Raw genomic sequence first — 13,341 nt, 5'->3', positions numbered from 1 at the left:
ACAAGCGTAATAAATCATAATTAGTATAGGTTATTGGGATTAACCACAAAAAAATTCATAAAGATCGGACTATTCCTCCTATGTCAAAAATATTTTTTTTCAAAGGACCAGAAATTTGGATTTTTTCCTCACAAAAATTTGCTTCAAAAAATAAAATAATTTTTTTTTTGTTTTTTATCTGTTCTATTCATTTTTAGGCCTAATTCTTAAAAAGTCAATATGGAATAATAGATTTGACAAAAGAAAACATGCAAACATGACCTTAAAAGTTGAATTTTAATTTCTTTTGAAATTACCGAAATTTCCCCCAGCGCAAACTTTGGTCATTTTTGAAAAAAATATTACCCCGATTTTAAAGCTCTCAACAGATTTGGAAAGAGCGGGCAATTCTTAGTTCAAAAGGTTTTAACGGATCAGCTCTAGGTCTTACCAATTTTTGTGTACGTCGATCTTTACACACCTCCTAAAAACTTTTTGAAGAAAAAAAAAATTTATGTCCGACTTTGAGACCCAATAAGTACCCTTATTATTCATCTCACAAAAAATTCATTTGATACTTTTTTGTAGGCAATTTAATAAGGAACAAATTTGCTTTTATGTTTTTTTCTGTCATTTGAAAGGAACATGGAGAAAAAGGTCATTTAATGAAGGTAGGTCGAAATTACCGAAAATAGCCCCTTACCGAAACTTCCCCGCCTTACCCTATAAAAAGTGAAAAAACCGAGTTCGCCCCGCCTCATAAAAAGTCGATTTGAGAAAAAACTATACAAGCTTTTTTTAAGTTTCAAACGGAAATGGATAGCCCATTAGATTCTTAATAAGTCTTCTGAAGACGTCTAAGCTCTAGCTCTTACCAGTTTTTGTCCAACTTAGCGTTTTTCCGGCCGAAGCAAAAAAATTTGTTGTCGTCCGACTTTAAGACCCAATAAGTACCCTAAAAATTCATCTTACAAAAATTTCATTGTATACTTTTTTGTAGGCAATTTAATAAGGAACAAAGATTATATGTTTTTTTTTCTGTCAGTTGATTAGAACACGGAGAAAAATGTCATTTAATGAGGGTGTGTAAAAAAATAAAGACTTCGCCCCAATACCGAGATCGCCCCGCTTTACCCTATGTTTTTATGTTTTTATATTTTTATATTTTTTTAATAATTATTTAGGTAGTATATTTTTTATATTTAATTTTTTTCTCATATTCATTCGAATCTGGTGGATAGGAACCGGTTCTCATCCATACGAAAAAACTATGTCTAGCATCGTATTATCCAGCTTTCTACGAATATAAAAATGTACAATCATAAGAATAAAACCAGTTATTTTAGCCCCGGGGCTAAAATAACTGGTTTTAATCTTACAATTCTACATTCTATATCCGCGGAAAGCTGTTTATAATACGATGCGAGAAATAACTATTCTTCTTTTTAAATTTCTTTTCTTCTATTAAACTTTTTGTTATCAAATTCAAAAAGATTGTGAAACCTTCCTTCTACATTTCTACATTAGGGGCGAAGCCCAAAAAAGGCTAATGGCAAAGAAATATTTAAAAACATCAAAAAAAGAAAAAAATATAAAAAGTTAAACAGATTTATAAAAAGTTGTATAAAGTTATAAAATACAGAAAATATCTAAAAAAATGTAAACAAAATGAAAACTTAGGAAAATTTATCTTAAAAGAATGATTTTATCCCTAACGACCTATCCTCTCAGTCTAAAGATTAAGCCTATACACACTGTTTACGCAAATGTGTCAAAACTTTCCCCCCTCTTATTGAGCTCCAAATATGACAGCCATATTCTAAGACATTTCTGCTAATTGATTTATAAGTGTTGACTAGGGTTTCTTTTTCCTGTCCCCAGTCTATTCCAGCTAGGGATTTCAGGATATTTTTCTTTGATTAGGCATTATTAATGGAAGACTGAGTGTGATGACAAAATTTAGGAAGCAAGTCAAATACTACACCTAATAACTTTGGCTTGTTTTCAAGGGAGATTAAATTGTTTCTAAGAAAGACTTGTGGGTGTATTTTGTTATTTTTGGTATCAGGAGAGAAAAGAGTGACTGTAGATTCCAGAAGTTCTCTTTAATCCAGAAAATCAAGTAGTTTATCCAGGTAGGCATTTATCTTGAAGTTTAGTGCCTCGATATCAACACCAAAAGTTTATATGCAGATATCATCAGCGTATTGGATAATAAAGATATCTTCTGGTGGGTCAGGAATATAAGCAAGGTAAAAACAGAAAAGAAGGGGGGAGGTGACTGCCACTTGGGAAACACCTGTGCGGACTTTTCAGGATGAGAAAGTTTATTTCAAAACTGTACTTTAGATTGTCTACCTCTCAAGTAGCAATTAAACCATCTTTTAAGTTATGGTGGAAGGTCAGAATTGAGTCCTTTCAAAAGCTTATCATGATTTACCATATCAAATGCTTTTGAGAGATCAAGATACATGAGAAGAGTTCTGTCAGGGGATAGATTCTGATTAAAACCTTTTTATACATATTCATTAAAATCATGCAGAGCTGCGATGTTCGAGTGGTTTTTCCTAAAGCCATGTTGAAAAGTTGGAACTTTAAGATGGTTATCCAGGGTTGGAAGCACAAGGCGCTCAATCATCTTGATTGCAGGAAAGAGGATGGATTGGACACAGGTCTATAGGATTTGGAGTCAAGAGTGGGAAGAACATTGATTGTTTTTTAATTGCTGGTATTTTGCTGGAGTTCAAGGAAAGGTTGAATATTTTGGTTAGAAAAGAAGTACCTTTATCCCAGGTGTTAAAAGGTGTAAATTGGTGAACTTTTATGATGAACTACAGCTGAATATAGTTTATTGAAATTATTTCCAATTTTTACAGGACATGAAATATATTTGCTTTTAAATTTTATTGGTCTGTTGCCAGTGCTAACAGATTTGCCATTTAATCTTTTGATAAGTTTTGCTTTTTTATGTTAAAAAATTAAAGAGCTAATTTTATTATTTAGACGATTTATATCTTCAGAAGTAGGATCCTTGGATCTTGGATTATCCCTGGCCTCCATTTTTCTTGCAGCCTCAGTAGAAATCTCAGGGTAGACATCTTTGATTCTTCCCTTTAGAATACAGAATTTGGAGACTTTGATGACAATTTTTCGGCTTGATAAACATCATTAGGTTCCGGTTGTTTAGAAAATTCTTCTTCTGTAAATTTAATCAAGTCATCCCATTTGGCTTTGTTAAAGTTGACAAAGGTTTTCTTTTCACTAAAGGATTTATCAATTGTGGCAGAGGTGATAATAATAGGGAGATGGTCTCAACTGAAGGTGGTAGAAGTGTCTCATTCTGTAGCAGGTATAAGAGTGTAGCTAGCAAGAGAGATATCTCTGGAGATGTAGGTTGACCATTAGATGGCACTCTTGTAGCTTTTTCAGTGTTAAGTACTCCAAAATTAGAATTTCCAATCTCTTCAGCAAACAAGCTTTCTCTGGCATCTTGAAGAGAGGAGTGCCAGAGAGTGACATGGGCGTTAAAATCTCCTAATATAAGAGTGTCACAATAGGTAAAATATTTATCTATGCTTGGAATAAAACCTTGGGTACAGCTGCCGATTGGAGGGATGTAAATGTTTGCAATTGTCATATTTGATATTTTAATGGCTTAGAATTCAACATGAGGGTCTTGGATATCTGGTAGCCCTTAGAATTTGATGCTATTATAGATAAAAAGTGCTACACCTTCACCAGAATCCTTGATCTGTATTTTCTAATTAAAATGTAGTTGCCAATGTCACTAAGGGGGGGGGGGGGTTAATGCAACTATCTCGTAATCAATGTATAAATGGCACTTAGAATTCGAATTTCAATCTGAAATTTTGCATGAGGAACCCTTGGTAGGTCTATTTTCCCTAAATCGAATAAAAAGTTAGAAAAAGTAACGGCTGGCAGCTCAGCCGTTAAGCCGGTTTTTGGCTATTTTCAGGGCATATCCATCATTAATTACGGAGGAATCAACTTTTTGAATGATAGTTTTAAATTATTCGGTCTAAAAATGATACTCTTGGTATTTTATAGCTTCTACCAGCCTTTTTAGTCGATTCTAGCTGTTAAACAGCTAGTACTAGAAATTTTTAAAAAGTTTATTATCGATAGTTTTGCCCTAAAAAAAGCCCCAAAACAGCTAAACGTCTGAGCCGGCAGCCGATAGCCATTACTTTTTCAACTTTTTAATCGATTTAATGAAAATAGACCTACCAAGGGTTCCTCATGCAAAATTTCAAATCGAATTTCGAATTCTAAGTGCCATTTATACATTGATTACGAGATGGTTGCATTAAACCCCCCCCCCCCTTGTGTATCTTCATTTAATTTAGTTTCTTGAAATGCAGTGATTTTTATGTTTTTTTTTTTCGTTCAGCAGCTGCAAAAAGGGCAGCAGCTTTTACTTAAAATTCAAATATTTCCATGTCATATATCAAACTACAGGTTATTAAGGCTCAACTTTATACTTAGTAATTTTCAGTTTGGCGGAACAGCCAAACAGCTGACTGGCAGCTCCCAATCCGTCGGCAGCTTTGGTGGCTAAACTAAAAATTTCTATATTAAAGTTGATTTTTAAAATTAAAACCCTAAATAACCTATAGCACAAGGACTCTAGCTTCTTATAAAAGCGAGAAGTTTGTAAATATTTTACTCAACACACTAAATCATTACAATTTTCATGAGAAATACGCATTTTATAAGGCATACAAAACACTCTAATTTTCGTTCTATTTAACGTAATTTTGTAATTTTTTTTGCTGGTTATTTCATTTTACATATACTTTTATCATTTTATCAAAAAAAAATTTATCTTTTTTTATCATTTTTTGGAGAAATTAATGCTTAAACTAAGGGTATCTTTAAACGCAAAATTGACGCACTTAGAATAAAAAATGCGTATTGAGTACAAAGGGGGGATAATTTCAAGTCATGCATGTTCCAAAGATATCTTTTTTTCCATAAAATTTTAATGTTTAGTCCACCGGAGATTACCCTGAAAATCATATATCAATTTAGGAAGGTAATTTTTGTAGAATAGTTACTGAATTTACAACTTTATGTACACTAAAAGTATAGTTAAGATCAAAGGCGTGCAAAAGGTTGGTGTAGGGGTTGTTTACACCACCCTTGTAAAATTAAGGGGGATGGATACACCTCCCTAGGTGTCCACCCATGTCCACCCTCTTGACAAGAGCCTACACCCTCAGATACACCCCTCTATAAATTCCAAGGGGGTATAAAGGAAATAAATTTACACCCCTTAAAATAAAGAGTGGGGGGGGGGGAGGTGTTTAAGGCGGGTGTATAAAATTAAGCCACTGATTAAGATAATTCTATGCTATCTATTTTTAGATAAATTAATCATTAATTTCCAGACTTAACTAAAAAAAATCTTGCAATATTCTGTACAACTGTACTGTACAAATTTTAATCAGTAAATAAAAGTGATTGACACAAGAAGGAGCTCTCATACATATGTAATTAAACCACAGTTAATACCTCTAAAGATCTTGATTGATATATATTTATAACTTTTAATATTGTTTACAATAGTGATTAAAGTTAATGTTGGGGAGGGAGATATTTCCCAATCCTCTTTTTAAAGTTTGTAAAAATGTATTACTTATGTAATGAAGTTTTGGTGACATACTTAAATAAACTATCCTTGATTTTGGTTAAAGGGAGCTGTTAAAAGTTGTAAAAGTCAAAAAATTTAGGTGGTTATAAATTAATGGAATATAACCTGATATTATTATCATTTATGTACAAAAAGATTATAGATACAGTATTACACTTTTTTTCATAAGTAAATTGGATAATTTTTTTTATTTTTTATTGCAACACAAGGTTATTTGTTTATCTCCAGGTTCAAGATTCAACATTATTATTAGTTAAATCTAATTTTCTATTGAAACAAGCATTCAACCATTTTTACAGTATTATCGATTTTAATATGAATTATTAAATATGTATTATTAACCCTTAACAGTCGGGCCCCTTGCCGCACCTTAATCGGTTGGTGATGGGGTGGGCGTTCAACGCTCCCCCCCTATTATCTCAGTTCCTATTAGACCTAGAGGGCTAAATCTTTTTTGTGCAAGTCCCCTGTTTGATAATAAATTTCCGACCTTTTATAAGTCAAAGTCAATTTTTGCTTAGTTCACCTTTTTATTTACCAACCTTTTTTACTTAAAAATTTTAAACGGCTGTAATTTTCTTATTTTTGAAGCTAGAAGAACAATTTTTTTACAGAAAATGTTTATCTTTAAGTAAATTTTATATTAGAAATATCAAATATAAATTTCAGCGGCCGCAGCAGGCGGTCAGCAGGGAAAACGGCTGCGGATCTCTATGAAATTTAGATATGTTATGTTGACATATAAGAAAAGCTTACCTTTAAAAGGGGGACGTAACTGAAGCTTTTTTGATGCTGGGGGGGGGGGGGGGGTTCTCCGGAACCACTTGATGAACCATGCAATTTTTTTGGACTTAAGCTTTTAGGGGTATGAATATCTTATGGTTTCAAAGTCAACCCCCTACCCCCATCCCCTAGCCCCCTGGGGCTCAAAACCCCCCTAAAAATGAACATAACCTTAATTTTCTCAGAAACCATTTGACCAATAGGGATGATTTCTTAAACTTAAGCTTTTATGGTTATAAACTAACTTCTAGTTTAGAAGTCACCCCCCTGCCGCCTACTCCTAGCCCTCCGGGGCTCAAAAAAACCCTAAAAATGAACCTAAACTTAATTTTCTCAGAAACCATTTGACCAATAGAGATGAATTCTTAAACTTAAGCCTTTATGGTTATAAACTAGCTTTTGGTATAGAAGTCACCCCCCTGCTGCTAACCCCTAGTCCTCAGGGGATCAAAAAAAAACCATAAAAATGAACCTAACCTTTATTTTCAAGGGGGTGACTTATAATCTAGGAGTTAGTTTATAATCATAAAAGCTTAAGTTTAAGAAATCATCCCTATTGGTCAAATGATTAACGGATTAAGGTGCGGTAAGGGGCCCGACCATAAGGGGTTAATTAAGTAAATCAGTCTGTTAGACCAATGGTAGAAACTCAGCAGATAGACGAGACAGACAGACAGGCAAGAAGAATGATCAAATTACAGTTTGACCATAATAGACAATTCATTAAATAAAATCCAATAGAGAACCTGTGAATGATCAGACAGATGGAGGGATAGACAGACAGACGGACAGACAGACAGTTTTTGAGGCATTAACAAATTAGAATTAGGCTATGCTAGATGATTCATTGAAATCCGAAAAAGAGGCAGTTAGACAGATAGACTGACAAGTGGAGTGACAGACAGACAAAAAAACAGACAGACAGAGGGACAGACAGACAAAGGGGTATTGCCAAAAAACAGTTTGGCTGCTATATGAATCATTAAAACCCACTATAAAAAGAAATTTACATTAGTTTCATTATTTCGATACTCAACGCCCCCCCCCCCTCCCCAACTCAAAGGGGTTTATTATTTCTTAAAACCAATAAGTGACTTCTCAGCATAATAAAATTGAAAATACTTTTTATTTCATCAATTTATCTTAAATAGAACGAAAGTTATAATCATTTTATTGTCTACAAGAAAAATGCTTTGAGTAAAAATCAACCTAATTGTCAGTAAAAACGTCATATTTATGCATATTTACACAGTAAATAAATTTTAAAATTTTATTCTATTGTAATGAATAACTTAAGGGGGTTGTATGAATTATAAAAAACCTAAAAAAAACCCTAATTTGGTTAAATTAGTCCACGTAAAGATTGATTTAGTACAGTACGTATGAATAAGTTGTCAATTTCCTGCCAGAGTCCTTGTGATAGTTTGATATATGACATGGAAATACTTTTATTTTTAGTTATAGCTGCCGCTGGTGAAAAATTCATTTAAAAAATCATGATTATAGCTGAATAATTGAACCAGAAAGAGTACTGAAATTTTTCCCCCTATTTTTTACATTTAATAATTGAAGTTAGTGTATGTGTCTACTGGCTACAAAAAAATATGATAACAAAATCATTTCAAGTTGGCCTCCTATTATAACCAAACCTAAAACACAAAGGAATTCAACCAAAAAGAGTTAAAGCACAGCGGCGGGACTCAAAAGCTTTTTATAAAATCGTTAAGAATAATCTCAAATTTATTTCTAATGATCATTTAAAATCTATCTATTTTACTCTACTATTCAAATAATTTCTTTTACATATTACTTAACGAAAGAAGATATCATATATTTGTGAAGGATTTTTAAAAAGAAATGATTTAAAAGAGATATTATGATATCCAACTAAGATAAATTATTCGCACGAGAGCCTGGGATTGAATAATTGTGTATAAGAAATTTATAGAAAAATGGTTGGATGGGGATAGGAAAAATTTTCAACTATTAGTTATAGAAAAGTGCATTTAAACCTAAATTTAGTGAACTGCATATTTTTTCTGTTCATAAGTTTTTTCTGTTCAATTTTCTACCAAGTAATTTAAAAATATCAAGACTTGAAAATCATATTTTTTGGATATAGGTATGCAATTTAAATGGCTGTTCTGTTTTCACAAAAACAGCATGATGACAGATTTGGTGATGCTTAATTGATTGCTATTTATTGTAAATACAAAATTATATATGGTATTTTTGTAACTTATGCTTGCAATCAAACTCGTAAAATGCTCTTCATGCAACTTTCCCTTTAGAAAAGTTGCGGATATTTAATTCCTGTGAGCAACAGGGCGAGAAAATTGAAAATTAATTATATGCATTGTTGTTTCTAAATGTACAGAATAACTAACATTTAAGGATAAGTAGAAATATAATATTTTAGAATTTTTTAATTAGTTTTAGAGCGTTCCCCTCAATTTTGAAAATTTTAGTACCCCCCCCCCCCCCCCAACGAACAACTATTTTAGTTTTAGGTTAGGTGTTAGGCTAGGGAGCCGAGCGCTGCGGCCAAAGTTGTTCGTTGTCGGGGGGGGGGGGGGGGGGGGGCAAGGCTCAAATTTTCAAAATTAAAAAAAAAATTCTAAGAGGATATTACCACACAGCTACAATCCCCCCTCCCCTCCCCGAACTATCTACCCAGAGCAAATGTAATCTTTTCCATTAACATGACCAAACTTTTTCAAACGGATCTAATCTTTGGAATCCTAAGAGACTAAAAAAAAGTTTGTCCCTCCCATGGGCGAGCATAAAAGAAGATTGAAGTGTGCATATTTTATCTATAAAAAGGGTGTTGTTTAATGCAAAGATATATGAAAATAAATATTTTTCGCTATGTGAAAAATGAATAAATACGAAGAAAAAAAAATTATTTTGCTATAGAGAAAAATTATAGTTGCAAAATGCTAATATTTTTCGAGCGCTCAAATTTTCTACCGAGCCGAACGCATTTTTACCTAAATTTGATATTTATATAAATAGATAAAAATCTTTAAAACTAATCATGCTGACATTAATAGATAATTTATTTTCGTAACAACGCAAAGTTTTACCTTGTTTTGCGAAAGGAAATTATAAATTGGTCTATAGTAGATTTTAGTAGAGCATAGGTCTAAAAACTTTAAATATCCAGTGAAAATTCTAATAACTTACCAGAAAAATATCTTCGGCATTTATTTTATCCCAGTCCATGTTACATAGTGCAAGCCTGTTAGTAACCTCTTCAGTTTTTTCAACATCAGCGTCGAGATTTCCAATCTTATTAACAGCCTCCCAGGTCATATCATCATTCTCTTCATCAGTAGAGGAATCATCAGAGGAGGAATCAGAGTAAAGATTCGCAATACCACGAGCATAGTCAACACTCATATCTTTTAATTTTTCCTGCCAAAACAAAATCGCGTAATGAGATTACAACATGATTTAAACATAGGGACAAATTTTAGCCGTATTTCGTGAGTAGCAGTCGAGAAATTCGTGTTTCCCCCATACAGTTTCTTACAAAAAGACAGACGAACAGACATTTCGAATTATAAAGTAACTTCGCGAATAAAATGAAATGAAATTGGGACAAGAAGAAAACAGAGAAGAAAATATGTTAAAATATTAACAGGAAAGACTTTATTCTCCAGGAAAATAAGTAAATTACATTAAATAAACACTACAAGAATAATGATTTTAAGAATTTAAAAATGTTTAAACGTAACCCTAATATTTAAAGCAAATACATGGTATTAATAAGTTGATTGTTTTACCTTTATTCTTTCATCCATATCATTACCAGCTTCTGGGTTACTCTTTTCAAACTCTTCATAAGATTTCTAAAAATATTCAATATTAAAAGAAACAGGGAGGTATTCTTGACTGGTACCCAACGTTTTATAATAACATTATCTTATTAATTTGAATTCTAAGGGGGGGGGGGGGGGGTTTAATGCAACCATCTCGTAATCAGTGAGCAAATGGCACTTAAAATTCGAATTTCGAGCTGAAATTTTGCATGAGTAATCCTTGGTAGGTCTGTTTTCCCTAAATCGAACAAAAAGTTGGAAAAGTAACGGCTGACGGCTGGCATCTCAGCCGTTTAGCCGTTTTTTGCCTATTTTTAGGGCAAATTCATCATTAGTTACGTAGGAATCAACTTTTTAAAACATATTTTTGGTTTAATTCATGTTAAATGATAGCAATAACCATTATTTAAATTTCTAGTACCAGCTGCTAAACGGTCTGAACCGGCTGAAAACAGCTGGGAGCGGCCAAGAGTATGAAGAGTAGAGAGGGCTTGTGACATGTCTAGGGGTAGGTTTTTATGGGTGCTGAGCTCAAAAATACTACTAAAAATAGTAAAGGCCAATCCATATGGCAGCTGGGTAACAGCTGCAGCTCAGCTGCGAGCGGCCAAGAGTAGAATGAGTAGATAGGGCTTGTGATGTGTCTAGGGGTAGGTTTTTATGGGTGCTGAGCTCAAAAATGCTACCAAAAATAGTGGCGGCCCATCCATGTGGCAGCTGGGTAACGACCGCAGCTCAGCTGGGAGCGGCCAAGAGTAGAATGAGTAGATAGGGCTTGTGACGTGTCTAGGGGTAGGTTTTCATGGGTGCTGAGCTCAAAAATGCTACCAAACATAGTGGCGGCCCATCCATGTGGCAGCTGGGTAACGGCTGCAGCTAAGCTGGTAGAGGCCAAGAGTAGAATGAGTACATAGGGCATGTGACATGTCTTGGCGCCGGTTTTCATGGGTGCTCAGCTCAAAAATGCTACCAAAAATAGTGGCGACACACCCATACGGCAGCTGAGTAACAGCTGCAGCTCAGCTGCGAGCGGCCAAGAGTAGAATGAGTAGATAGGGCTTGTGACGTGTGTAGTGGTAGGTTTTTATGGGTGCTGAACTCAAACTGAAATGGATGAGCCGCCACTATTATTGGTAGTATTTATGAGCTCAGCACCCATAAAAACCTACCCCTGGACATGTCACAAGCTCTATGTACTTATCCTACTCTTGGCCGCTCCCAGCTGAGCTGCAGCTGTTACCCAGCTGCCATATGGATGTGTCATCACTATTTTTCGTAGCATTTTGAGCTCAGCACTCATAAAAACCTACCCCAAGACATGTCACAAGCCCTATCTACTCATTCTACTCTTGGCCGCTCCTAGCTGAGCTGCAGCTATTACTCAGCTGCCATAAATAGATTGGCCGCCCTTATTTTTAGTAGCATCTTTGAGCTCAGCACCCATAAAAACCTACCCAGAGGCACGTCACAAGCTCTATCTTCTCATTATACTCTTGGCGGCGCGCAGCTGAGCTGCAGCTGTTACCCAGCTGCAATATGGATGGGCCGCTACTATTTTTGGTACTATTTTTGAGCTCAGCACCCATGAAAACCTACCACTAGACACGTCACAAGCCCTATCTACTCATTCTACTCTTGGCTGCTCGCAGCTGAGCTGCAGCTGTCACCAAGCTGCCATAGAGATTTGCCGTCACTATTTTTAGTATGGATGGGATATGGATGGGTCACCACTATTTTTGGTAGCATTTTTTAGCTCAGCACCCATGAAAACCTACCCCTAGACATGTCACATGCCCTATATACTCATTCTACTCTTGGCCTCTCTCAGCTGAGCTGCGGCCGTTACCCAGTTGCCACATGGATGGGCCGCCACTATTTTAAGTAGCATTTTGAGCTCAGCACCCATATAAACCTACCCCCAGACACGTCACAAGCCCTATCTATTCATTCTGCTCTTGGCTGCTCGCAGCTGAGCTGCAGCTGTCACCAAGCTGCCATAGAGATTGGCCGTCACTATTTTTAGTATGGATGGGATATGGATGGGTCACCACTATTTTTGGTAGCATTTTTTAGCTCAGCACCCATGAAAACCTACCCCTAGACATGTCACATGCCATATATACTCATTCTACTCTTGGCCTCTACCAGCTTAGCTGCGGCCGGTACCCAGCTGCCATATGGATGGGCTGCTTCTATTTTTGGTAGCATTTTTGAGCTCAGCACCCATAAAAACCTACCCCTAGACATGTCTAAAGCTCTATCTACTCATTCTACTCTTGGCTGCTCGCAGCTGAGCAGCAGCTGTTACCCAGCTGCCATATGTATTGGCCGCCACTATTTTTGGTAGCATTTTTGAGCTCAGCACCCATAAAAACCTACCCCTAGACACGTCACAAGCCCTATCTACTTATTCTACTCTTGGCCGCTCGCAGCTGAGCAGCAGCTATTACTTAACTGCCATATGGATTGGCCGCCACTATTTTTAGAAGCATTTTTGAGCACAGCACCCAAAAAAAACCTAATCCTGGACACTTCACATGCCCTGTGTATGCATTCTACTCTTGGCCTCTCCCGTCTGAGCGGCGGCCGTTACCCAGCTGAGCTGCGTCCATTACCCAGCTGCCATGTGGATGGGCCGCCACTATTTTTGGTAGCATTTTTGCGCTCAGCACCCATAAAAACCTATCCCTAGACACGTCACAAGCCCTATCTACTCATTCTACTCTTGGCCGCTTGCAGCTGAGCTGCAGCTGTTACCCAGCTGCCATATGGATTGGCCATCACTATATTTAGTAGTATTTTTGAGCTCAGCACCCATAAAAACCTACCCCTAGACATGTCACAAGCCCTATCTACCCTTCATACTCTTGGCCGCTAACAGCCGTTTTCAGCCGGTTCTAGCCGTTTAGCAGCTGGTACTAAAAATCTAAAATATGGTTATTGCTATCATTTAACATGAATTAAACCAAAAATATGTTTTAAAAAGTTGATTCCTACGTAATTAATGATGAATTTGCCCTAAAAATAGGCAAAAAACGGCTAGACGGCTGAGCTGCCAGCCGCCAGCCGTTACTTTTCCAA

General features: G+C 35.7%; 1 protein-coding gene across 1 annotated transcript in view; it reads right to left on the bottom strand.

Moving 5' to 3' along the window:
• LOC145318081 (ESF1 homolog) overlaps window positions 1–13,341 on the bottom strand; it is a 40,627-nt gene that overhangs the window by 23,831 nt on the left and 3,455 nt on the right. Inside the window, exons 4-5 of the mRNA XM_080159423.1 lie at window positions 10,225–10,290; window positions 9,623–9,853 (exon numbers count right to left, since the gene is read on the bottom strand). Of these exons, the coding sequence (XP_080015549.1) occupies window positions 9,623–9,853; window positions 10,225–10,290 (297 nt within the window). The remainder of the gene's footprint in view (window positions 1–9,622; window positions 9,854–10,224; window positions 10,291–13,341) is intronic.

The sequence above is a fragment of the Acartia tonsa genome, chromosome 4, assembly GCF_053477335.1.
Source record: "Acartia tonsa isolate MP-2025a chromosome 4, ASM5347733v1, whole genome shotgun sequence".
Lineage (NCBI taxonomy): Eukaryota > Metazoa > Arthropoda > Copepoda > Calanoida > Acartiidae > Acartia > Acartia tonsa.
This window is presented reverse-complemented; position numbering and strand designations above follow the sequence as displayed.